General features: G+C 47.3%; 1 protein-coding gene across 1 annotated transcript in view; it reads left to right on the top strand.

Moving 5' to 3' along the window:
* The window catches only part of LOC135817628 (dynein heavy chain domain-containing protein 1-like), a 96,262-nt gene extending 69,953 nt beyond the window's left edge, over positions 1–26,309 (top strand). Inside the window, exons 48-70 of the mRNA XM_065330851.1 lie at positions 81–1,014; positions 1,223–1,476; positions 1,731–1,823; positions 2,374–2,572; positions 2,981–3,270; positions 3,816–4,043; positions 6,244–6,510; positions 8,056–8,201; positions 8,569–8,839; positions 9,394–9,516; positions 9,860–10,096; positions 12,267–13,040; positions 13,726–13,910; positions 14,263–14,635; positions 15,316–15,417; positions 16,161–16,256; positions 16,967–17,144; positions 17,719–17,969; positions 20,440–20,810; positions 21,879–22,077; positions 23,472–23,623; positions 24,289–24,910; positions 25,385–26,309. Of these exons, the coding sequence (XP_065186923.1) occupies positions 81–1,014; positions 1,223–1,476; positions 1,731–1,823; positions 2,374–2,572; positions 2,981–3,270; positions 3,816–4,043; positions 6,244–6,510; positions 8,056–8,201; positions 8,569–8,839; positions 9,394–9,516; positions 9,860–10,096; positions 12,267–13,040; positions 13,726–13,910; positions 14,263–14,635; positions 15,316–15,417; positions 16,161–16,256; positions 16,967–17,144; positions 17,719–17,969; positions 20,440–20,810; positions 21,879–22,077; positions 23,472–23,623; positions 24,289–24,910; positions 25,385–25,786 (6,747 nt within the window). The 3' untranslated portion in view covers positions 25,787–26,309. The remainder of the gene's footprint in view (positions 1–80; positions 1,015–1,222; positions 1,477–1,730; positions 1,824–2,373; positions 2,573–2,980; positions 3,271–3,815; positions 4,044–6,243; positions 6,511–8,055; positions 8,202–8,568; positions 8,840–9,393; positions 9,517–9,859; positions 10,097–12,266; positions 13,041–13,725; positions 13,911–14,262; positions 14,636–15,315; positions 15,418–16,160; positions 16,257–16,966; positions 17,145–17,718; positions 17,970–20,439; positions 20,811–21,878; positions 22,078–23,471; positions 23,624–24,288; positions 24,911–25,384) is intronic.
* Positions 26,310–27,032: the final 723 nt, after the last annotated feature.

The raw sequence follows: 27,032 nt of genomic DNA on the forward strand, positions 1-27,032 counted from the left end.
ATTGCTTCTTTTCTTCTCTTGTTATTGCTGTATTGCTTTGTTTACTGTTTTTTCTGCTGTTGTTCCGTGCAAACCTTCAGTCCCTGATCCAAGCTACACTACGAGTGCATCGCAAAGTGCAGCAGACCATCTTGCCCGATCCGACACAACCGCACTGCCTGTTTGATCAACGCCACATCTTTCAAGTACTATCTGGCCTGCAGCTAGTCAGTCCCAGCACTCGACCGAGGCACTTCCAACGGCGTAAGCAAGCTGCCGCCCCCGCCCCTGGAGGTGTGTGGAAATCTGATCGCCAAGCTGCTCCCAGCAAGGCCAATACAGGCAAGAGTACACATGGCCCTGGAGCTCGTCGCCGTGCTGCTGCTACTGGTGCTGGTGCTGGTATGGCAGGTAGTATCAGTGAAGATGCTTCAGCAGCCAGTCCAGGCACCAGCAATGTAACACCACCCATGCTACGTACGCTAGTGAGACTGTGGTGCCACGAGGTGACGTGTACGTACATGGATGCACTTAACACTCCGGAGAAGATCTCCTGGTTCTCATCGATGTTGACTGACACTGTACATGTCCTGTTCTGTGGCGCTAGTGATACGGACACAGCAGCAGCCACGACAAGTGCTGCAAGAACACATGCTAGTACTGTGCAAAATAGCCGTGCTTCCGACACCGCTAGTCACTTGTCCACCGATTCAGCATCTTTACCACCACTCTCCAGACGTGCTAATCGTGCTGTGTCACGAAGAGCTCCGGGCAGTGAGCTAAACAGGACCGCACTAGCTAGCTCTCAGAGCAAGAGGAACGCTGCCAGCTCGAGGAAAAGTTCTCGGAAAGGTTCATCTACTGGCGCTGCCTCGTCAAGGAAGAAGAGCAAGAAGGAAGGCGGCGGTGCTGATGGTGCCGCCAGTGAAGAGGTGGATGAGTTTGAAGCCGCTCTGCTGGAAGCAGCTAGACTTGCAGAGTCCAGCACACAAGGTGGCTTGGTCTGTGTACCTATAGATTCCCTCATGAGAAGAGGTTAGTAGTGCATCTTGCATAGTCATCCGTGTTCATGTGCATGTGTGGTATTCATGGAGTGTTGCCAGAGTTTTCAATATGCTTAGAACTATATGCTCGTAGTGCTGCATGTTACTACTGCAGATGTATGACGCAAACACCTCTGTCTGCCTCGGTGTACTTTGTTCCAGTATGCATGTCTGTGTCTGTGTTGCTTTGCACCTGGCAGGAGAAGACTTGACTACCTTGGTTTTCACAAAGCACTTAGTTCCTGGCGAGGAGTTTTGCCGGCTTGCCAATAATGCATCAGCTACCCCTGGCACCAAGCCAAAGTCTGCCTATGTTGAGTGTGGCAGTGGGGAGTTGGAGCAGGCGTCAACATATGTACTGCAGGCCTACAACTCCCAACAAGAACAGCCTGGTATGGAATTGGTGCTATTTCCAAGATTTGTGGATCACCTTGCCAAGCAATGTCGTCTTCTGGTAAGACAGTGCGCTCACACTGAACTGACTGTGTGCTAGTGTGCGTATTACACAGGTTTATGGGTCAACACTTTGACATAATGTCACTGGATTTGTTAAAAGCTTTCCTTTCACCCTTGTGCAGAATTGGAATACTCACTCTAATCGGTTTATCAAAGTTGACGGAGATATCTTTTCTATCCATCATTCAGCCTTGCGGTACATGTACAGGTAGGTTACTATGTTATGTGTGCCCATTCTCGTGCACTCTCCAGGCGTTCTCCGGCCATCATTCAGTGCTGATTGGACCACATGGATATGGTAGGAGAACGGTATTGAAGATGGCTGCTTGTGCATGCTGCCGAAAGGTGAGTGCATCTAGTGCAGGCAGAACTTCACTACATTGTACTGTGGTGTACATTCAACGGTACTGTGGTGTATTTGGTTGACTGCTCTTGTCTTTATTCCCTCTACAACATTATAGTGTTTGGTAGAGCGTTGTGCATTGCAGTGTTTCATCTCTCTTCCAATGTAGTGATGCTTCACTGTCATTGTTTGCCTCCCACTCAGGTAATTCTCAAGTATCTGTGTGTATGCGTGTGTATGCGTGTGTGTGCGTGTGTGCGTGTGTGCGTGTGTGCGTGTGTGCGTGTGTGCGTGCGTGCGTGCGTGCGTGTGCGTGTGTGTGTGTGTGTGTGCGTGTGCGTGTGTGCGTGCGTGCATGAGTGTGTATGTGTGTAGTTGTGGGTGTGGGTGCGGGTGTGGGTGGGTTTTTTGTTTGCATTATTGTCCTTGTGCATACATGCATGTACTTATCCGTGCTGTGTGTGTGTGTTTGTGTGTGTGTGTGTGCGTGTGCGTGTGTGTGTGTGTGTGTGTGTGTGTGTGTGTGTGTGTGTGTGTGTGTATGTGCTGTAGATCATTGAGCTGAAAGCACCAAGATCTCCACCCGGGCTAAGCGAGGCAGAGATTACCAATGCACAGATGCGTTACATGTTTAGCTACTTGCACACTGTGATTGAAGCTGCCGGTGTGGAGCGTACTAAACTAATGCTGCTGGTCACTGGGAAGTGGAGCTTGAAGGCATGGTCATCACTTGCCACATTCATGGCTGAAGGTATGCTGTGCTGTCTGCACTGATGGACCTAAAGCATGGCTTTGTAGTTGAAGCAGAAGCTGTATATGTGTGTGTGTGTGTGTGTGTGTGTGTGTGTGTGTGTGTGTATGTGTGTGTGTGTGTGCGTGTGTGTGTGTGCGTGCATACGTGTGTGCGTGGGTGTGTGCGCGCCTTGCAAGCTGTTGAATGGTGCAATCCCAGCACAAGTTGCTATGGCTTCTGCCGTAGCATTGCTATCATCGCCTCCGGCGATGGGCGTCAAAGGTCAAGGTCAAGGTGTGTGTGTGTGTGTGTGTGTGTGTGTGTTGTGTGTGTTTTGTGTGTGTGTGTGTGTGTGTGTGTGTGTGTGTGTGTGTGTGTGTTGTGTGTGTTTTGTGTGTGTGTTATGTGTGTGTGTTATGTGTGCAGGTATCTGTCCTGGTGTGTACAGTGCCGGTGACTTGACTGACGCTGCGTTGCGTCGCACACCCTCGCTGAAGAAAGCTATGGTGGGGACCAATCAGGCTCATCAGACCAATCTGGCTGACAAGGGAGTGAGTGACTTGCTACAGTGTGTCAAAGACAATACCCATGTGGCCATACACTTGACTGACAATAGAAGAGATCTGTGTCAGCTTGCTGTGGAACTACCACAACTATTCTGTGGAAATGTCACTGTGAACTGGTACAGTGCCTGGTCAGAATCCGACTGCATGCAGGTAGGTGTCAGAGTTTGTGAACGTATGTGTGTGTGTGTGTGTGTGCGCGCGCGCGCGCGTGCGCGTGTATGCATGCATGTGTGTACATGTGTATGCATGCATGTGTGTACATGTGTCTGCATGCATGTGTGTACATGTGTATGTGTGCATGTGTGTGTATGTGTGCATGTGTGTGTACATGAGTGTATATGTTTGTATGTGTGTGTGTGTGTTTGTATGTGTGTGTATGTGCGTGTGTATGTGTGTGTGCGCGTTGCAAGATACAGCTACCAAGGTGTTTATGGAGGTGTACTGGTGCGGTGTGGGGTGCTTTGTAGTCACTAAGAAAAAATAACAATCATGGCTCAGCCATCTTGTTCTTTCGGAAACGCACTTAGTTTGAAATCTATAAGCAGGTGCAGTTGTCCAAATTTTCATTTAGAACTTGTTATGAATGCCGAGCATCTGTTTTGTCTTTCCTTGCCCAGCCAGTCTTTAGCTCTCGGGTGTATTGGCTTTCTTTATGTGCTTCATTGTACTGCTTTGTTGCATGCAATGTTCACTAGGCTACAACGCATGTACTGGAGCAGAATGTGAATCCAGGTATTGATTTTGACAATGCGCCAAGGTACTCCACACACAGCATTGGCAACCTACTGGCGTCTATCCATCACCAAATGCGTCACCAGCTGCAAGGCAAGCCATTTTTGAGCAGTAGCCTCACAGCTCCACTTCTGCTTGATGCTCCGCGAGTGTTCGGCTCCATCTTAAGGGCTCTCCTGAAGAAGAACATGGTAGGTGCTAATTGTGTCTTCTTTTCTTTGTTTTTAGTTTACTCCTTTAGTGCATTCAGTGTAGTGGTCTTAGTCACCTAGTAACTACACTGTAGTGCTCAATGAAATCCAGTCGCGTCACTCAAGTACGCGCCGGGCGTTGCGCAGCCCTAGACCTGCGAACACTGGGCTGCGAGATGGTGAAAAGGCGCAAACTTGAGTGATGTGACTGGATGTCATTGAGCACTGCACTGTAGTTACTCTGTTTAACCATAGAACCTGCATGGCTGATCTTCTTTACCATTTACATGACCTTATCAAAGAACTGGTACAGGTAACTTCAAGGTAAATGTATCGTATTTTCCGGAGTGTTTGCAGCCCCAGGGTTTTAAAGGTTGTATTTTTGTTGATATTTGGAGTATAAGCCGCACGTGAAGAGGGGCTGAGCGGTGTCCTTCATACACTGGAGATTTGAATTAATTCCAACTGTATAGTCAAGAGTACACTGTGGTTATGCCAATCTCAGTTTACCTGCAAGAACATGCTGATGGAAACGTTCAATCTTGCCAGTACTATCCATCCATTGCACTGTTAGTGAGTGTCCCCCTCAGTGGCGTGTCCAGGATTTGGCTGAGGGGGGGTTGCGGCCGGGATGGGGTGGGGGTAGATGACATCATGCTACTGTCCCAGGTCAGCCATTTTGAAAACCGATGTCAGGAAGCTCCTCCTGTAGCCCGCTTCTTCAACAGTTATTCACCCGAACGGCCCCAGGGCCAGAGACAGTTCCGGAGGATCAGCGCACCACATGGGGACAAGTGTCGACCTTGCTTCAAGTTCCCTTTCTTCGTGGGCCTGAGGGACGATCGAGCATGATGTTTTGGGGAAGCATTCTCTGGAACGCTCTCCCCTCTGATTTTAGAGTGATACGTGTCCCTGGTCCCTTCCGAAAAACTCTTTCTCCCATTGCTATACTTACTTTGTGAATATCCTCGTTAAACTTTTATTATCTGCCATAAATTCCAACCTTCTCATCTATCAATCATTTGTGCATGCATGTCTATAAAATCAACCACGTGTTCCTGACTCCATGAGATTGTCTGTCTATTCCTTGACTCCATGAAATTATTGTCTTTCTATTTCTGACTCCATGAAATTGTTCTTCATATAAATTTTTCCCTTTCTTCTTTTGGTCCTTTCTGTCTTATATTATTATTATCATTTCTTGTTTTCCCTTGCATATCATTCTGTGAGAACCTGTCCTATGGGCAGGTGAGAAGGCATCTCTGCCTGTGCATTTGGTGAAGTAAAATAAACAACAACAACAACAACAACAACAAGCCGTAAATCTCACACACCACGAGCAGTATTTCTGTACTCGCAGCAACAATGTACATTGTAAACTTCAAATTTGCCGTTATGTGAGCGAATCAACTGCAATTATTTATGCGAGTCCAACAATTTCTCACCGCTCTCAAAGCATCCTTTACATAGGCAGCGGTACTTGTCACTGTGCGCTGTTCTTCATGTTCTGGCTGCTCGCTGACAACAGGTTCTTCCACGTCTGGTGGAGTGTGACTGTCAGTCCGCTCCGAAAGTTCAACTGGAATAACAGCGACTTCATCACTCCCACTGTTTCCTGTTGGAGCGGCAGCAGGAGTTGCGCCGCCACAGGAACGCTTTACAAAAATTCCAGGCTCTGCTGGCTAGAGCTTGGCCTTTTGGGATGTCCCTGAGACATCGAAGAAAAGCCTTCGAGTTAACCAAAACACGATTCGAACGAGGATGATCGCCTGAGCCCTCGGCATTCGAATCGTGTTTTGGTTGACTCGATCGAAGACTTTTCTTCGATGTTTGTACCGTTGAAGACGCGTCGAGCGCGTCCCAGCAGGGATCACACTGTACAACAGTACACAGTCAGGTCACCGTGTTTCTGTAGCCGTGCATGCTCACTGTACGTAGACTCTACTCTGTAGACTGTACTGAGTCTGTAGTGTGTACATCAACACCAGCTCGAGCACCGCATGCGCGCACCGTCCAACCGCTTTTGGACAATCGTTTCAGGCCGCGCGCGCCCCGAGCCTAGTCTAGCTCGACCCGGCGCGCGCCCTGTATTATTTTTCGAAACCTAGGTCGAAATTTTTGAGGGGGGGGCGCGCGCCCCCCGCGCCCCCCCCCCCCCCCCTAAACCCGCCACTGCCCCTGTCTGTGTGCTCTCGGTTAGGAGCATGCTGCAGACCTGAAGACTGCAATTCAGCGTATAGAGAGTGCTCAGCAAGCCACGGACAACCACCGAATCAAGTATGAACAGCAGGTGGCTGCACATGACAAGTCGGCCCGAGAACTGAAGAAGATGGAGGGCGCGATAGCCAAAATGAAGCGGACCTACTACGAGTCATTGGATCACTGCCAGGAAGAAGAAAGTGAAATTGATGCTCGAATTGGACCACTTGAACGGATGATGGAGGAAGTGCGAGAAGAACAGCAGAAGGTGAGGAATGAGATGGTTTGTGTGGAGGAAGAGCCCTCAAAATACTCCTCCTCCACTCGGTTATATGCTGCAAACTATGTTGCTGCCCATTCTTTGTTTAACCCTTTCAGTGCCAAGGACGAGATAACTCGTCCTACAGACCCCCACGCAATTGGCCAAGGACGAGATATCTCGTCCTCGTAGTGCGCACTACTATATCTCACCGGCCATGCACTACAATCTAGCTTGGCCGATTGTGGCTCTTCGAGGGGAAACTAGGGGTTTTCCCCTACTGAATAAGACCTCACTCGCCGTGTTTGAGTAATTAAGGGCGCAGCAGCATACAATCAGAACGCTCGGGCGAAAAAAACATAATATTATTTCGATTCAGAAACAATTAGATTGACGGAACGTACTTTAGGTCTCTCTAGCTGTCACTCAGACACGGCGAGTCGCCGCATGTCGGCTGAAGAGATGCTCCAGTCCATCATGGACTCGGACATTGATGACTGGAGCTGCGATAGTGAAGGCGATGACTCGGATGCGGACATAGCCGTCCGCGATCGTGACGCAAAAAATTTCGCGGACGAGTCCGCCGTGGTCGATGTCGTACCTACTGCCGTGGTTGCCTTGGACGGCCCTGAGGATATCGGAGATGTCGATGTCGAGTTTGAGCAGGGCGCAGCAGCACACGCTACGCCAGCGCAGGACAACAAGTCGGTTTGAGTTGATACGACTAAATTGGAAAATAAATCAGATTTTTATGAAAATGGCCCAGCCAACAGCGGACATCTGGCCTGGCACTGAAAGGGTTAACGATTGGGTTGATGCCAGGAAACTTTGAGTATCAGCCGAAACTTTCCGTAACACCATTTTGATATTGTGTTCTCTCAATCATCGGTCATGTGTGATTGGTAAGTCAGCACTCAACGTTAAAAATGGCTGCAAGGCATACCCATCTGCACTGCCACTATATGTTATGATGTTCAAGGCCGTCACAGCCGGGGCGGCTGGGACGGCTGAGGTCGCCCCATATTTGCGGCCGATTTGTTTGGTGCACACTGCAACAAAGCGCGATGATCGCAGCTCAGCGCAAACGTGGCAAATGATGAAGAATCCTTGTCCCCAATCGTAGCGTCTTCTTCGTTTGTTGCAGAATCAAAAGTCTTTCATGCATTGTAGTTACACTGAAATGGCGCCAAATACCCTGAAATGCTTGCAATTGGCTTCAAGTTTTGAAATTTTTTCCCGGGGGACGACCCCCGCACCCCCCCCCCTTCCATGGCCACCCCACCTCCAAAGTCGGTGCGACGGGCCTGATGTTGATCAAGTGGAAAATGAGCTTGTTGCAGGATTGTTATACTCTAAAGGGACATCTGGATTCACTGGCCAGCATCATCTACTGTGGCCTGCACTGACCAAACATCCTAAGTATGTTTCTTCGTCCACATATACACACAAGTTGATGAAGTGTATAGAATTCACACTGGTAATAATAGCCTGGAAAATGCAGTATTTCAAAGTATATTTCAATCTCCGAGGCTACATTTTGCTCGTGTCCTGTAGATTGTGCCACTGTATGAGGAAGCAGTGAAGGGGCTGGAATGCATCTCTGCAGCTGCCATTACCGAAATCAAATCATACCATCACCCGCCGGAAGCCCTTCTGCTAGTTTCCGATGCTGTTTGCGTGTTGTTTGACAAGCAGCCCAGGTAAGGTTCAATCACCACACTGTGTTTATTGCACCCACTACTTTTTTAGTTCTAGGTGTATTCTAAGTATATGTAGTAGTGCAGAAGGACAGGTGATGGCTCTTGCACACTTTTAGTGCACAAGACAATGCTACATGACCTACCCAAACACATCCACTCTCAGTGAGCCAGGAGCAGGAACGGGAGTGCCGGTCTAATGAGTGGATTACTGAGCCCAGCATCACCGGGGTGAGGGGAGTAAAATGACTTTTAAATCAAATCAGCCTTTGCTGGGTAAACACGTGTTACTGAATATTAGTCACCGTTGTTGTGTGCAATGTAAGCATCTCATCTGCTGGGTATGGTACTCTGTTTGTTCTTGGTGTAGCTGGGAAAATGCTAAGCAGCTGTTCCTCAGTCGTGGGTTCATGAACGAGCTAGTCAACTTTGACAAGGAGAACGTCAGCAATGCCAAACTGCGACAAATCCGTCAGTACATTCGGAATCCAGGTTTTGATGATGGGATTATTGGCTGGGCTAGTCATGCTTTCATCGGAGTGTGTATCTGGTTGAAAGCATTGATACGCTATACGGAAGTCAACAACAAGAGCAAGCCACTGAAGGAAAGGCTTTACAAACTGGAGCAGAAAATGAAAAAGGTGAGCCATTGATATCAGAAAGGCATGTACTTCAATCAAGTATGATACTGTCTGTATGTGTGTTTTTGCTTTTCATTCATATTGTCTGCGTTATCTATACATGTATCTATTTTCTACTGCTGCTGCTGCCACAGCTTCTGCCCGTGACCGCTGCTGATGTTCCGCTGCCGCCACGGCTGCTGCCACTTACTGCTGCCGCTGCTTCTGCTATCGCTATTGTTTGATGCTTTTGCTACTGGTGCCACTGCTGCTGCTGTTGCTTTCCTGCTCATTTCCTGCTGCTGCTGCTGTATTAACAGTGCGGTCTGCTTGGGGCTCAAAATTGATATGTTGTGAATACCTCGTCCTGTGGTAAGAGACGGGTGAAGAAAGAGTGTATGTTTTTCTCACGGTTCGCATCAGACTCGGCTAGAGACCGAGTTTTCCGCATCCGTAGGAACGCCACCGCCCTTCAAGGATCCAGGCGCAGATGCAGCTCATAAAGCAGTGCGTATGATGCAAGCGTGATAATATTAATTTTAAATGCTCCTGTTTCACAATGTGGCTGCTTGTAGGCCAAGGAACAACTTGATGAGAAACGAAAGAGAGCAGGTGTCCTGCGCAAGGAGATCAACAAGAAAATGGAGGTGTACGGCGAATGTGCGGCACAAACAAAGGAGCTGGAAAAGCCAATAGTGGTAGGTCCAGCTACATGTGCTCGTACTCGTACATGTGTGCACTTTGTACTTATAGGTCTCATGTTTCTATGGTGTTCTATTGTAGGTTACACTGGTGCAATGCTTGTTGTCAATATGCTTCATGGCAGTATATGCCAGGTTGTGTGGTGTTCTATTGAATATTTCCCTGTGTTCTTTTTGCCGTTGCTCTTTTCAGATAGCACGGTATACAAAATAAGGTATGCAGGCATGCTCACACACATGCATGTCAATTGAAAGTGCCTGTTTTTCTATACACTTATAATTATCTCTTGTGTGGTGTCTGGTGCTCATGTCTATGATGGACATATTGCATGTTGAATAGAGTATGGAGACACAAGTGCAGACCAACTCAGCACTCGTCTCAAGCCTGCAGAAAGATTATGAAGCCTGGTGCAAGGAAGGAATGGAAACCTCTAAGCTTCTCGACTCTGCTGCTGGAGATGCACTGTTGGGTGCTGCTGCAGTCTGCTACGGGTCATTGATTCCAGTGGATAGAATGGAGAAGCTTCTGGATTCATGGAGGGCAATGTGCCAATCGGCTGGTGTCACAGTGAGAGAGGTAAACACCACTACACGTTACAGCCTGGTGGCTGTCACCACCGTGTCACCACCGTGTCATGGACATTGGTACCCTATACCTTTGATCTAGAGATGTGGACCAGATCAGATATATCGTTCCTTACTATACTGTATCTTCCATTCATGTAATAGCAGGATAGTTGAGAAGAGATTGGAAAATACTGTGTTCACTTTCTTCAATCTGCCCACATTTCACTTTCTTTCAAATGTTCAACTCTCCTAAACTTTCATGGATGTTACCATATGAAACTCGGATGTTGAGCCAATGATAAATGGAGAAAGGAAAGGAACATACTTCCTCCGCGTCATCGAAATTGTCGCAGTTTGACTTTTGATATAAAACGGGGTATTTACTCACCAGCACTCGTACCAGAGGCAAGGAATCGGACATAGGCGATAATCATCAGTATAGGGTGACGGCAAAGTTCTATTTTCTGTTATTGGAAGCTGGAATTTTTGAACTAGACGCAATCTCTTCCCTGATGTCGCTGCGATGGTAATTTCGACTCGCTGAGATCAGTCAGGTGTTGCAGCCTGCACATTTCTCGTGCTTATGGCCATTCACTCAAGCCTCATCACTGTTTTACCTTAGCTGGGGCTAGAATGACTTCGTGGAACAAGTGGCAGTGCTTGGAGAAACATCGAGGGGTCAGCAAACTAAATGCCTCCAACAGCGATAAAATTTGTCGCTCTGGCTGAGACACTCAGTACGTGATTGTACCTGCAAGAGCCATGTAGACTCTACAAGTAGTGCTAGTGATGCACGCGCAGGTGCCGTACCATGGTATACCAGTGATGGTGAAAAAGACGTTGCGCTGGACGTGATAGTACACTTACCTGCATGAGCTGTGACCACACAGCTAAAATAAATGGGCATGCCACGGCTAAAAAAAGTTCATTTCAAGATCGAGGTGATTCCGCCGACGGTAATCAACCGACCTTGCAACGATCGTGTATTCTTCCTAGGCTTCGTTGGTGGTGAAGTAGAAATCATCCAGAGCTAGCAGACGACAAGCATAGCAGCTCTTGTCCTGTGGAGAAAGTAAAAGCGCTTGAGATGAGGCGTGACCAACTTTCAACCTTCCTTGAAATATTTCGGAACGATATTTTTGCGTCCATTGACATCAGCGACGACGAGGACTTCATCTCTGCATGAAAACTCTCAGTCAAACTGTCCTGGAACGTTACTCTAGTCTTCAGACTATCATACTGTGTAATAAGGTTTGAATGGCTTAGCCTATGGAGTTGTCAGTAACAAGTGACAAGTCACTAGTCAAACTGCGACAATTTCGATGACGCGGAGGAAGTAAGTATTGATACGAGTTAAGAGTGACTGTTCCCGTGGGACTTTAACTTGTACTCATTTTTGTTGCGCTTACCTTCCCCTCTCTGGTCTCTCCTTAACTTGGAACCTTCCGAGTTGGAAAGCTATTGGTTAGCGCGTCGGAGATGTGTTGGAGCTAGGTGTCAGGTCGTCGAATGTCTCAGTACTCCATCAGTTTCGTGCCTAGTTGTTGCACTTTCTCACTGTATGCAGTGTCTGCTCTAGGATTGTAGGACAGCCGGGTACACGTGTACCTGGCGCAACCATTTCAACCGGGTCGGAGCCGGGTACACATGTATTCAACGCGCGACTCTGCATGATCTGTCACACATTCAAAGTTCGAACGTGTTAAAGTGCCAACCGGGTCACAGGTGACCCGGTACTATATTTTCAACCGGGTCCAAGCGCCGCCCAACCGGGTCGATTACCCGGCTCACCCGGCTCTGGAGCAGACACTGGTATGTAGTATCTAGTTGCAGTGGTGGACGGTTACTCTTAACTCGTATCCGCATGCTACCATACATTACCAGTAATAACTGTTTCGTAAATACAGTAAAGCCTGTGTTTGCCGGACCCTGTACCATGCGGACTGATCCTATACTGACCGGATGCATTTCATGCACCAAAGTGCTGGGGATCGAATGTGCATCCCTGGATCAAGCGAAATCCCGTCATATCAGGACAGTTTCCGCTGCACCACGGACGTCTGGTTAAGGCAAGTTTTAATGTACATATTACCACTATACAAGCTGTTGGAGACTGTCGGAAAGAGACCATGAGCAATGCTCTGTGTGTGTGTGTTCTGTGTTTGACTTCCTTTGCACAGAATTTCTCACTCCCGGCCATACTGGGTTCTTCTGAGCAGCAGTTCTCCTGGTTCTCTTACGATGTGCCACGACACAGTCAAGCCGTCAGCTGTATCTACAGGCTGCAATGTGCCAGTAGGTCACTGTGCCACCATTGGCCTATTCTAGTTGATCCTGATGACCAAGGTGTTGATTGGCTGCTGAAGGCCGAGATGGCTAGCTATGGTGGTGATGCATCTGAGTTTGACAGCGCACCCGATTGTCTACAGAAGTATGATAGGCTGCCTATCCCTTTCGGCGTTCAGTACAAGCTAGGTGGTGATGATTCTGCTAGGATGTTCAAAGTTGTCCAAGCAGCATCACCTGACCTTGTTGCGCAAGTAGTCAATGCTGCTCAGAATGGTCACATGATTGTTATCGATCATCTGGAATGTGCTGGTGATTTTGCAAGTGTCCACCAGCTCTTTCAGAGGCAATACCTCACAAAGGATGATGTCAGGTATCTGAGCATTTCGGGAGAGCTTGTCAAATGCCATGCAAGCTTCACATTGGTGGGTCGCATGCTTTGCAGTACCGTCACTTTCCCTGCTAGTGCACTCACCACCGCTGGAGCCGGTATTGGCAAGAATGACCCATTGGCTGGCTGCTTTGTTGATGTCAGTTTGACAAAGAAATCGACATGCGCCTTCATGACACAGGAAATCCTACGTGAGCAGGCACCGTACCACAGAATACGCGTTCAACATTTGGACGGGAAAATCTATTCGGCAAGAAAAGAGACAGAAGTGGCTCGGGTAAGACTTGAAATCCACCCAGCATCCTTGTATAGATCAGCAATTTCCTTCCCGTATTAACTACTGCATAATGCTGATGGTGATATACATACGATTATCCTTGATGACCACTGTAACCTGGTTCATATATTCAACATTGCACAGGACAATGATAAAGAGGTATTCTGTATAGCAGAACTGCTGCCTCTGCCTCTGCCTCTGCTGCCGCCGCCACTGCCACCAAAGCCATTACCACCGCCACAAAAAAAGACATACCAATATCAATGTATAAGATCAGATTGGTATGCATACACAGTCAAATCCGTGTGGTGTTATGTGAGTGCCGGGATGTTCTGTTTGCTGCGAATGGTAGCAAGTTATAGTTCTTTGAGCATCCACCAAGCGCATCTGGGAAAGTTTTGCCCAAGAATCAGTTTCTGATTTTCAGTACAGTGTATTGTACTGTTTGATTTTAGGTTCGTGTTTTCATGCTGCTGTGCTGATGTGATTGCTGTTGCAGCATGAACGTTTGCAAAAGTGTCTCAGCCAAAATGGTGGCAACTCCCCAGTGTCACTGTGTATGCAGTTACTCTTGCCCATGCATTGTTCTTTTGTAAGTACTGATGGGAAGAAGCGCAATCATATGTTTGTGCTAATGTTTTGTTGCTGTGCCGCTGCATTACGTGTGTCGTCCATTGCTTCATAGGAGGGATTCCTCAAATATTTGCGGACTGTGGAAGGTGGCCCAAATCTCCTGGAGAACGAAAACATTCTCCTAGCCCAACAGCAGTGTGCTCTTGCACTGGAGAATTGTCAAGCTCAACTGCAACATCTCATCATGACGCAGGCTAGTGAGCTGCAAAAATTCTCCATGTATGATGACATTGGAAGGTGAGTGAGAGTTAGAGAGAGTCTGTGTTAACAAACCCGTTCAGTTTTCCTCTCTAGCATTGGCCTGGGGCTTTTTGGGTATGCCCTCCCCAAAGATGAAAACAAGTCACTTTTCCTGTCAATGACCTTACCATAAATGTATTCTGTTGTGCTTGCCATGTTTTGGCAATCATTCTCACATTGTTTTACTAGGCGTCCACGTATCGCCTGATTCTATTTCCGGCCAGCTGTCTGTTTTGACCTTAGGTCTCATTCCAAAGGTTGATGCCGGTTGGCCTTGAGTTAATCATAAGACAACACATTCTTTATATTGTATTGCATGTATTAGTGAATTCTCTTTGTTTCTCTGCAGGCATGCTGCCATGATCTACAATGGCGTACAGCACTTTGTCAAGTACTATCCACGTTTCCACCTGCCAATGGCCACCTTCGAGCAATGGCTCCTGGATGCAGTGCATGCTCTCCACAGACAGTTCTCGGAAAGCCTGTTGACAGTGGATGCTCATGTCAGCTACGTACTGGATTCTTTAACTCAAGACTTGAAGGATAGGTGCATGCAGCTGGTGCCAGGCCGGCAGCGCCAGGTACTGCTACTGTTCCTTGTCATGCCACTCAAGCGTGAACTCAGCAGCACCTCGGAGGCAGAGTGGTCAACTTTCATCTCAGACATGGAGAATGAGCACGCTAACGTGCCCAGTGACCGTCCGCCTTGGATAAATTATCAGGTTTGTTGTATATGCAATTTCTGTAGACATTCACTTGAAGTAGACTGGAACGCTGCTAAGACGTACCCCCCCCCCCTCGAGAGTGGAAAAAAATACTTACTATCCATTACTATCCAAGGTACTTCTTATCCAAAGTTGAATCCTGCGGCCCCACCAATACGCAAGTAACATGTGTAGTATGTCAAAATGCTCGAAATTATCTTATTGCACCGGCAGAAATATGCCTGGGTATAGTCGTACTGCCACGAAACCAGGTTACCTGCGCTGCATACAGCCTTCTCAGCACTGAGTCAACATACTAAAACGTACCTGTCAAGCAAATCTGTCGTGTGTACAGGTGTATGGAAACATCGAATAGTACATGATGGTATTCAAGGCCAGCTCTATCGGGACATGATGACACGAGTTATGTCCTATCAGAGAACAGCATACCCGTACACATTTGTATATGGTCTTATTGTAGGAAAATCCGTGTGCTGAAAAAGGACCTTAAGAGCTAGGTGCATGTCTCACCCCGGTACGTACTAAGTGAGTTCCGCTGTACTTCTAGATTTTCAGCCATCAAAGAATGAACTCATGCATCTGATGATTTACAAGTGAAGCATGACATGTCTTTTGGTATTTCAGCTTTTCTTTGCCAACCATTATTGACAGCTGCTTGTGCTGTTGTGTTTCCGCAGACCTGGAAGCGTTGCGCCACTCTGCAGAGCACCCACTGTTTTGCTAACCTGTGCTCTGAGCTGAGCGGTGCTGAAAGTGGAACATGGATGGAGTACTATCAAGTAAGTACTCTACCTGATCATTACGTGGAGCAAGTCGTAATATTATGACTTACGAATTCATGGAACATCTGCTCAGAGTGTTACCTATCCCACAGTGAAGTTTGCCAATATATATTTATTGCAACATCTCAAGCCGCAGTCACCAGGGAACACCGGCGAATTTGGAGAGAGTGGGTGTTAGCCAGCCACTATTTAAAGAGACAGAAATACCCCATAGTAGTTTTTTATCCTTTTGTCAACTGGGATCAAACACTTGAAGTTTGGCCTTGAATAGACACCCTTAGCAAACAACGGGAACACTATTTTTTACGGTACTCGTACCTTGATCACCCAAATAGCGTTGAAGCTGCAGCGTAAAAACGTTATGGGGGCTGATTTATCGTTGTGACCAACGGTACATTTTTAGGCCAAATATTGTATGTTTCCCCTTACGGTGATACCGTTACAACATAACGTTTTTTGCTAAGGGTGTCTATGGAAGCATCATAACGTGGCTTACTTGGCCTTCTTTCTCTTCTTCTCGACCTCTCCCGTTCTAGCTTAGAAGGTGTTTTGTCTCCGTTTTCTTATCAGTGATGTGTGTGTGTGTGTGTGTGTGTGTGAAACGTTACTGCATATCCTTATTTACTTCAAGTCATGTGGTACTCGTTTGGTACTCGTGTGTATGTTCTGCTCGTGTCTGTGCACATGTACATGCTTGTGTTCATGCTTGTTTGTGCACATGTGTTTGTGGTACAATGTAGGCACGTCCTTCTCTTATCGACTTGCCCTCAGTAGGCAACACGCAACTATCAGCTTTTCAAGTTGTCTTGTTGTGGAAGGCTCTGAAGCCAGAACTGGTGAGAAAACTGGCCTTCCAGTTCTGTGTTCTATCAACAAACTGTCTATCTTAGGCCAGACATGTGGCTTTTTGCTCTATCTTAGTGCTGTATACTTGGTACAGCGCAGTGAACAGATAGATCAACGGGGTGTTTAGTATTATTGCTCCAGGCTGGTTTGTGTACTGATGGAGTTTCCAGGCTGGTTTGTGTACTGATGGAGTTTCCAGGCTGGTTTGTGTACTGATGGAGTTTCCAGGCTGGTTTGTGTACTGATGGAGTTTCCAGGCTGGTTTGTGTACTGATGGAGTTTCCAGGCTGGTTTGTGTACTGATGGAGTTTCCAGGCTGGTTTGTGTACTGATGGAGTTTCCAGGCTGGTTTGTGTACTGATGGAGTTCAGTTGCACATGCAGTAAGCAGCTCAGTGCGTTGGAAATGGAATCCAAAATGCATTCTTTTCCAATAACCAAGAAAGCTTGTTTTCTAGGGTATGCAGGCTGGGCCAGCCAGCAGCCTCAGCCTCTATTTATGCGTGCATAGTGGAGCATGCTCTGAACTCATACATGCCTCTCTGAGCATGTATCCATTCCTGTATCAATTTGCTGGTAACAGTGTCATTCCATGGTGTGTGTGTGTATATACTCGTGTGTGTGCGTGTGCGTGGGAATGTACGTGGGCATGCACTTGTGTGTGTGTATATATGTGCTTGTGTACATGTATTTCTGTGTAGGTATATGGGCTTCTTCAAGAACTGATAGACATGCATATGTGCAATACGAGCAGCAGCAGCAGCAGCAATACCAGCATCCAGGATAACTCTGACGGGTGTCGTAGTAGTAGCACAGGTTTTATACAGTGCACTGCTCGTACACCCACACAACCTGTCCTACTCAGCCTGCCCTATCCTGGTGAGCAGCACAACCTCAGTGACTTATTTTCCTGGCTGCACTGTATGCCATATATGGCAGCCTGGGACGGATGGGTTTGTAGTGGTGTCAAGGCATGCTCTTCCTGTTGTCTTCTCCAGTTTTGTATTGCATTTTAAAACCCATTGTGTTAGTTCTTGCCCGTGAAAGAGGATTGACATGCTTTTCTGCATGATTCTCCACTCTTCCGCGTTATATAAGGCCATTCACTTACAATTAGCGAGGTAATGATATTATATAAATCGTGTCGTCTCGATTCGCAAAGTGTAGATCCCTCACGCACTAGAACAAGGGTCCCTGTGAGCAGCATTGCTCCTTCAGTTTCTTTCAACAAGCAATTAACAAGGACAAGTACAAGTAGACTATTTTTCTACCTATTGTATAACACCATGCTCCATCGCATGTTTAGACTCATAGTTGACCTCTGCCGGAGAGATAAGGTATAGCCTATTGAGACTGGTTTTCAATCCTAAAATCCAGTCAGTATCTACCCCGTGTACACTGATTACTCATTGACGGGTTCACTCTACTTCTATTTGTTGTTCACTGTGCGCAGAGGATTGCAGTGGTGCTTTCTCAGTTGTGAATGAGCTCCACAAAGCTGCTGCTGCTTCTGCGGCCATTGCCACAAGCAACAGGGCCAGTCACACGCCACGAGTGCTAGTGTTCTCGCTGACCAGTGCTGATCAGCAGGCACGTTCTTTGGCCGCAGTGTCCAGTGCTGCGGAGCAGGGTGACTGGATTGTCTACACCGACTCTTGGTGTAGCTCCAGCACATGGACAGAAGGAGTGCTACAGCTTCTTGCGGTATGTTAGTCTAGCTTCATGACAGCAGGCTCTCTTTGTAATATGTTGTAATTTGTTTCAGGGTTCCCCAGAGGCTGGAAGGCCTGTTGAGCGGTCTCCATACCAGCATATAAAACATGAATGACCCATGTAGCGGGGAGAGAGCTCTATCCTCTGTGCACTTCATAGTGAATGCTATAAGTTGAGTGAACCACATGTAAATGTGCTACTGGCATTATGTTGAGCAGTGTGCAGCCAAATGAATAATATCAGCCCAAGCAACTATGTTATTCCCGCACCTAACATATTATTGTTGACAGTTGACTGGGAGTAATACGTGATATGATTGTAGTGGAACACAATCAGACAAATGCTGCTATGTTGCTACGGGTAACGGGGATAATAGCAATCGTAGTCGAGGAAGTTGGATTGCACAAGTCCTTCTGTCGAGCACCCTGCCTCAGTTGTAAGAGTTCTCTAAGAGGTCCATTATAACTGCCCTACTCATCCACACATACTTGGTCCGGCTCATCGCAATTGTCGCTTATCTTTGACAGTCCAAAACTTGAAGTTTGCTTCGCTTTATGACAAACCCAGCCGTTACGGTACAGAAGAACAACTCATAAAGACATTCAAATGAGATACAACAGGTTCAGCAATTGTACAGAGCGTAGCGAGTCCGCTGAAGGCGGCAAGGTAGCGAAAAATAGCAAGTTTTTTTCAAACCACGCGAGGTCACAGATACATACAAGTCAAGACAAGAGTTACTCATCCGATTCAGCATCGCTGGAGCTGCTGTCGCTTGAGTTGACAGTTGCTGGCGTGTCCAACTGCTGGGCCATTGTTTCTTTCGCCTTCTCAGCCTGGCGGATAGCAGAGATTGGAAAGAAGCGGTTGTGGCTGTCACCTCTGCGCTTTGAAGAACTGTGGGCAGCACGGCTCCCTGTGTGGTGACTGTAGCTATTGTCACCGTGCGTTTCCACGATGCCTTTGAACGAGGCATAAAGAACTCTCCATACAGCTGCCATACGGTCCATTGGATATTCTGACCACGACTGTTCAACTGCCGCCACCAGGTCCGTCACAGTTCTCTTCGCCACCATCTCGACATCAGTCTGAAGACTTGCGAAGAATGCAAGGTCATTGCAGTTCAAGTCGGGTGACTGCGCAGGCTGCGTAACAACACGAATGTTGAAACCTTTCTTCGCACCATGTCGAATCCAGTGCTGTTGATTTGCCTTTGCGGTGTGGGGCCTGGCTCCGTCGTGCTGGTAAAACAATGGCTTGCCAGCTTCAGGAGTCGCTGCATCGCGATGGAACCACCATAGCTTCTCTCTCATGGCATCAAACACACCGTTCTTCTTTAGCATGACACTCCTGTACTCTTCGGCAGTCAATGTGACACTCTCGAGGATGTCAGTTTCGCCAGCGACAGTTCCTGTTTTCGGGTTGCTGCGCTTGGCTTTTCGCTGTAATGTGAATGGCCAGATACCGACTTTGCCATCGAACTCGTACGCATCACACGGCTTAGCTGTGACTGCCAAAACATCACTTTTGGCATCCGCGATTTGTGATACACACGCGGATCAGCTGCCATGTTCACGACTTGCTCCACAACTCCATCTTCGTTTGCAACATTTTGGGGGAACACACGGCAAACAGTACCATCTCTCATGAGGTAAAACCACTTCTCATCCCCGTGGCAAATGTTGTTGTCGACAAACTTCCTCCTGCTCTTTTCGTAGTGCTCGATCGCCCAAGAAAGACGATCGTGCCGATGTTTGGGGCTGAGAAGTGGTTTTATGTAGCGACGACGGCGTGTCGCACCCAGAGTTTTGCACCAGCGCTTCACGGAGGATGTGCTGCTAGGGAAGCCAGCGCAAGTGAGCTCGCCTGCAAGTTTCTTACAAGACAGCTTACCCCAATGCTTGTCGTTGATTTCAATCAACTTCTTCGCAAGCTCCTCGGTGAGTACAATGTTTTGGCCTCCACACAAGCTGGCACGTCGACGTGTGAGGCGGACTTTCCCCGCAGCCTCCGCGTCCATAGTTTGCGTCTTGTACAGGTCGACTATTCTTTGTACCGTCCTTGCCGTGAGATTGAGGTGAGGAAAACGGGCTTTCAGACTGGCCATGGAACCTCGTGGCAGGCGATCACGGCCCTTGCAGAGCTCAAGGTACGCGGTGACAACCCTCCAGCGATCCGGCGTTTTCACATCTGCACACTTCTTTCGCGGTGTAGGTGCGCGCGTCCGCTTGCTACTTGGTGTAGCTAAACCCGCCATGCGCGATGCCACTCGCGACAATCGTGGTGGTTTTTTCTTAGAAGACTTCTCTGATCTTGCCATCACAACTTCAAACACAAAAGTGAGTCAGAAAAAGCGATCTGACTGGCTTTTGCCCGCCAAAAAGTGCGTGGGAGATAAGCGACAATTGCGATGAGCCGGACCAAGTTCCATGATGTTATGTGTCTTATCTTGCTGGTTTTGCAGGTACTGGTTGCGTATGCATCTCAATCAAACCTTCAAAGTGTGCTGCAAATGGAGAAAAGCGACCTTCGGACGGTGTTCCATCCTCTCTTCCGTGTGATTGTACCAGTTCTAAACCAGCAGAGCATCAGTGAAGCGATTCCTACTTTCCTTCTCAGTCACTCAATGAAAACATCGCTTGATCTTCGTGATGACTTGAACCTCGTCCAAGCTGACAACTACCAAGCAACTAAAGCCGCTCTGTTGAAGGATGATGTCGCGGGTTTGCACGGGATTCCAACTAACAGCATTGCGCAATATGTTGCAATGCTGCATAGTGTCATGCAGTGGACAAGCATGTGTGCACCACGGATGCTGGCAGGACCCTACCTATGGTAAGAAAGCAGATCATTTCATTGGGTGTGTATTGCCAGCTAAGGGGCCATCCGGCATTATCGATAATTTTCACGAAACGAAAAAATAGTCATGACCCTCCCCCATCCACCCACCCCTAAGCAAAAAATATATAGACTTGACGACTAGAATGGATTCATGTTACAGCTATGAACATTTTCGAAATGAAACTGCTCAACCACCCCACCCATAACTTTTTCGTTTCGTGTAAAAGATCGATAATCCTGGACTAACTGACTAGCTGATGAGCCACACTGGACTTGGCTCTATGAATGAGGATACTGTGCACGGTATCCAGTACTGCATACAGTGTATGTTGCCGGGTTTCTAAAGTGTGTCACAATGATCTCCAGCGTGACTAGGACTTCTCCAGCTGGACAATCGGGTCTGTTATTGATCATGATGGGTCACTGACCAAGCCTTTTGTGTTCTATTTCATTGTTTAGTTTTACAATGAGTGTGTGTGTGTGTGTGTGTGTGTGTGTGTGTGTGTGTGTGTGTGTGTGTGTGTGTGTGTGTGTGTGTGTGTGTGTGTGTGTGTGTGTGTGTGTGTGTGTGTGTGTGTGTGTGTGTGTGTGTGTGTGTGTGTGTGTGTGTGTGTGTGTGTGTGTGTGTGTGTGTGTGTGTGTGTGTGTGTGTGTGTGTGTGTGTGTGTGTGTGTGTGTGTGTGTGTGTGTGTGTGTGTGTGTGTGTGTGTGTGTGTGTGTGTGTGTGTGTGTGTGTGTGTGTGTGTGTGTGTGTGTGTGTGTGTGTGTGTGTGTGTGTGTGTGTGTGTGTGTGTGTGTGTGTGTGTGTGTGTGTGTGTGTGTGTGTGTGTGTGTGTGTGTGTGTGTGTGTGTGTGTGTGTGTGTGTGTGTGTGTGTGTGTGTGTGTGTGTGTGTGTGTGCATGTGTGCGTGTCACCAACTGCTTTCACGTCACCGTCCCAGATATTGTGTGCATCTATTATTGTTGCTTCAGACTGTCAGACTAAAGGTATGTATTGTGTATTCCTCCAGAAATATGGCTGATCTGTTACACAAGTCTGCACTTTGGTATTATGCTTCACAGGAACTCTGCACACTTGCAGGATGCGGTCAGTCTGGTGCTCTCGGCATTGCAATGCGATGGACTCCTAACGAAATCACCAGACTTTCGCACAATCACTCAAATCCTTGTCAGCTTTGTGTATTCACAGTCAGTGAAGGTTGACCGGGACCAGCGGTCTGTGAAGGCGCTTGCTGAGCTATGTTGCAAACTATGGAGTGAAGTAAGTTGGTATTTCAGTACTCTTCCAGAATGTATTTTGAGTTTGTCTTGTTCATGGAGTAGAATGGTTGTTACTCCTAATTATCTGCTGTGGTCGGCTAATATCCAGATTCTCCAAACTGGCCAGTGTTCCCACTTCACCTCGAGATGTTGCAATACATAAATAAATACATAACATTCTGTGTCAGAGTCGCTTAGCTAATGCCACCTCAGGCATGTGTACTAGAGTAGGAATGTCAGCGAACGCACTGCGCAGGCCTCTGCGCATGCATTGCGTCATCGATTTTTTGAACGTGATCGCGGCCGACAGAGAAAACATGGCCGCGGTCTGTTTGCACCGCTGGGAGTCGTAAAATTACTGTTCTTCTGTCCCCGTGACCATTCAAATCATACGCGATACTCGAGGACCCACGTACTCACCACGTTCTCCCCGGTCGATTTCTCTGAAAGTTTGCACATCGTGAAACACCAGTATGAGAGGTGTTCAGGCCAATTTTCAAGGAATTTCCCTGGTTGGATCGTTCCAAAATCGGACTTGCATTTCTCGCTCGCGGCCATTTCTTGCGCGATGGAAGCGCCCTGCCCTGGTGAGTAACCAGCATCGTGCTTGGTAGAGAGTTGCTGCAATCAGCTCCCTGATGTCTTCGCTGCCATTGTCAGAAGCGATGGACCATGAATTTGTTTGAGAGTCTCTGGATGCTACTATTCCTCAGCCTTGTTCTCAGCCATTCCGTGCATCTTCTTCGCACGATTTATTTTGCAAAAAATGAAAGTATTCATGAGTTTTCTTGTCGGCCGCGCGTAGATGGGCCAGGCTGACCTGCGCAGATGGGCTGCGCAGTGCGTTCGCTGATATCCCTAACTAGAGTGTCGGTACATAGTCGTAGAAGCCAGTCCGACTGGACCAGCTTGTCAAGCTCTGGCCAAGCCGCTTTTCAAGCAATCAACCATATGATGGTATTGAGGAAGAGATAGAAGACAGCAGATGGTTGTTGATCTGTGTGTACTGTACTGGCCGGATTGTTTACAGCTGGCCGGGCTGTTTACAGCTGGCCAGACTGTTTTCAGCTGGCCGGACTGTTTACAGCTGGCCGGACTAATCTTACAGGGAGTGCTTGCGCATGCTTTACGCTAACATAAGGCAATCGGTGTGCAGTGGTATCGGACCAGGTCAACTTGGGCATGCATGTGATGAATGACCTGGACCTGATGATCTTGTTTTACTGGAAATGTTCACATTCAGGTCTGTCTGTTGCGCAGTGATTGTGCAACATGTGGCCATTGAGTATCGAGTGCTGGTATAATGCCCAGTAGATCTACTGTTTTACAGTCACACCAAGACCTATGGAAAATATTTATCATCGTAGAATTCCCGTTTTTCTTCTGTTTGTCCAGGAAGTGGAGATTGTGGCTGACTTTGGTACGATGACGGTTAAAGCTGTTGAGGGCAGCATCAGCAGCAGCAGCGCAAGAGGTGCTGGACTTCATAACAAGCTGGCATCTTTGCAGCATATGGATTTCAGTCTTTTCCAAGAGTGCAGATCAAGGTACTACACTTTGTGTGTCCAGTCTATGAAGGGGAAATGTAGATTGTGTTCAACATTGGCATCCTGTGCAAGTATCGGCACACCATGTCACCGTAGCAACATGTTTCAAATTTGTTTTTAAATGTTTTGCTGTTTCTGCACAATTGATAAGTGATGGTTTGATTTTTGGTGGACTATGCTGGAGAGTTGGAAGGTACATGTATTTGAGAGTGGTGCAGTCAGTCACCGGAGGTGATCCCCCAGCAGGATACCTGGGGCCAAATGTGATAATGACCAATGGTAGTGACCGTAGCGTATCCGCACAAGTGTGTTTTATAGCTGTGCTGTTCAATGCCTGCGTTGGGGGACATGTGTGATCAAATTCAGTTTGTTGGTTGTTGTACTGTTAAATTGCATTGTTTTATGAGCACCACTGTACACACACACACACACACACACACACACACACACACACACACACACACACACACACACACACACACGCAAACACACATACAGATCAATCTACCGTCATTGCATCCCAGTCATTGTATGGCATATTGACTGTGTGCGGTTCGTTGTATGTAAGTTATATGTGCGTGCGTTGTGTGTGTACACATGTGTATGTGCGTGCGTTGTGTGTGTACACACGTGTATGGGTGGGTTGCATGTGCTATGTCACACAGGCTCCTGTTGAAAGAGCTGCAAGGGCTCACTTCACCAACTTCGTTGACTGCGGCAGGCGCTCTAAATGATCACCAAGTTGGATCTGTTCTCCAGCGCGTTGAGTGGGTCATCAACTACTTGCAGTCCATGCTCAAACTTGCCCAGCGCGCAGCACTTGCTAAGGACAACAAGATAGGTACGGGTACACAGCTTCCATTCTGGCTGGATACCGAAAGCCTGCTATATGAAACGAACATAGCAGCGTTGCTGAATGATGATAGCAAGCGGCTACAGGCAGTGTTGAAAGGCCATGAATGTTGGAACTCTACAACGGATGACGTGTTTCTATCGGTCCTCTCTGGAAAGGTTCCTGCTGCTTGGGAGAAGAGATTTCCACAGCTCCATGCACATGCACACAGCATTTTGAGCTGGATCGATGCTCTATCAGATCTGACGAAGGAACTGGAGATGCATCTGGCGCGTGCCGCAACCCCACGTGACCCAGTCAAAGTCTACACCTCAAGTGAACGGCCGATACGACTGGGACTGCTCTTTCACCCCAACGCTTTCTTGAAGTGCATTATGACCACAGCGGCAGAGACTTCATCAAAGACACTCCGTGATCTATATTGGGCAATAGAGGTATGTGATCTACATTGGGCAATAGAGGTATGTAGTACAGCTGTAGTGAGTCTCTCTGATTTTATCCCTGGCTGTTGTGTCCAAGGCCAAACTATTATGTGCACAGGGTTAATGGATGTACAGAATGTAGGCTCACCATACCTGGTGGTGTTCCTGGACTTGAGTGTATGGTGTAGCATTCTGCAGTTGCTTCCCAAATGAAGCTATTCAAGAGTACCTCGAAATTACAGAACTTTGGCATCGCTGTACTCTCTGAGGCATATGTCGTATTCAGTTTGGTTGCCGTTTTGTCATGTGGAACCTTTTTGTGATGCCATGTTTTATGCCGTCTTTTCTATTGTGAAGAAGAGGTTGGTGCAACTTTGGCGATACTTGGGGAATCGCGGTTTTCCTGCCGACTTGAATTCTCACCTGAGTGACTCATGACTGCCATCCAGAGTCTTTTCTATTGTTTTGTGTTTTTGCTTCTGGCAGTTGCCATCCGCTTCTAGAGTTGCGCATGCTTCAAAGCCAGTTGTGCAACTGACAGCCACAAACTTGACTGCTCTGGGACTAGGCGATGGCCTCACCATTAATCCGGAGACCCTTGGCAGCACCAGTGGACAAATGCAACATTCTTCAGGCACAGTACGACTCACACTTCTTGTGCAATCAGATGCCTCGGATGATTGTGACAGTTTGGAGCAGAAAAACATGTGCGGGCAGCAGTATCCGTCAGTTGATGTACTACGCACTACCTGGGATTGTTCCACTGGCACTGCGTTGACGGAGAGTATTCTCTCTGCTGCCCTTAAACTGGACGACCAGCAGCAGCAACAGGCAGGCATGTCAAGCTTGCAAGTCTATGCGCAGTGTGCTTGCTTTATGGCGCATTAGTTGGTGCAACAGTCACCTTGCCGAACTTGTAAGCATGGTTATGTGTGAAAGGAGTGGTGACTCTAACTCACAGGATTTAATTATATCTGTGCTTCTGGCACGCAGTTGAGTGTTGGCAGAATATTTCGTGCAGCATTACTGTTGCTTCATTTCAAATTGATTTTCCGTACCAGTCAATATGATAATATTGGAAATTAGAGCCTATTGACTGATTGACAGCGGGTTTTTATTGTGACCCGGTCCGTTTGTCTTTTGTTGCTTCTGTGAATATTGCTGCGTTTTATCAAAGATGTTATCCGCTATATGATGATGATTAGTTGATGGTTCAGCGGAATGTTCCTTTCTATTCTAACAGTACTCGTAACTATTCTGAAGCAAATATAATATATGTCTTGGCCACAACTCAAATTGTGCTGCTATTTATTTTATTCGCTGAACTGAAACTGGATGTTGTTTTTCAACGTCAGTTCTCAGTCCTGCTGGTACTATTTCTTCGAATGTGAAAACATGTGATATGCTGTAACAGCTCTTTTATTTGGGTGGTATGGTATCAAAGCTCCTTTCCAGAGCACGCTAAAATATGAGCAGACCAAAAATTCGATTTTCAGTGTTTTGTTTAAAAATGATCAAACACACCTAATGTTCACTGTCTGAAAGTTTTGGGATTGATCGGACATGTCTAAGTGTTGCTACAATGGTATGCAGCACTGTTGAAATGGTGAAATTCTAATTCCACAGACCAAAAATTCGATTTTCAGTTTTTTGTTCAAAATGATGTTCACTGTCTGAAAGTTTTGGATTGATCGGACATGTGTTGCTACTTCCTCCGCGTCATCGAAATAATTGTCGCAGTTTTACTTTTGATATAAAACGGGGTATTTACTCACCAGCACTCGTACCAGAGGCAAGGAATCGGACAGGCGATAGTCATCAGTATAGGGTGACGGCAAAGTTCTATTTTCTGTTATTGGAAGATGAAATTTTTGAACTAGACGCAAGTTCTTCGCTGATGTCGCTGCGATGGTAATTTCGACTCGCTGAGATCAGTCAGGCGTTGCAGCCTGCACATTTCTCGTGCTTATGGCCATTCACTCAAGCCTCATCACTGTTTTACCTTAGCTGGGGTGAGAATGACTTTGTGGAACAGGTGGCAGCGCTTGGTGAGACATCGAGGGGTCAGCAAAGTAAATGCATGCAACAGCGATAAAATTTGTCGCTCTGGCTGAGACACTACACTCAGTATAAT

The sequence above is a fragment of the Sycon ciliatum genome, chromosome 5 (assembly GCF_964019385.1).
Source record: "Sycon ciliatum chromosome 5, ocSycCili1.1, whole genome shotgun sequence".
NCBI classification, from domain to species: domain Eukaryota; kingdom Metazoa; phylum Porifera; class Calcarea; order Leucosolenida; family Sycettidae; genus Sycon; species Sycon ciliatum.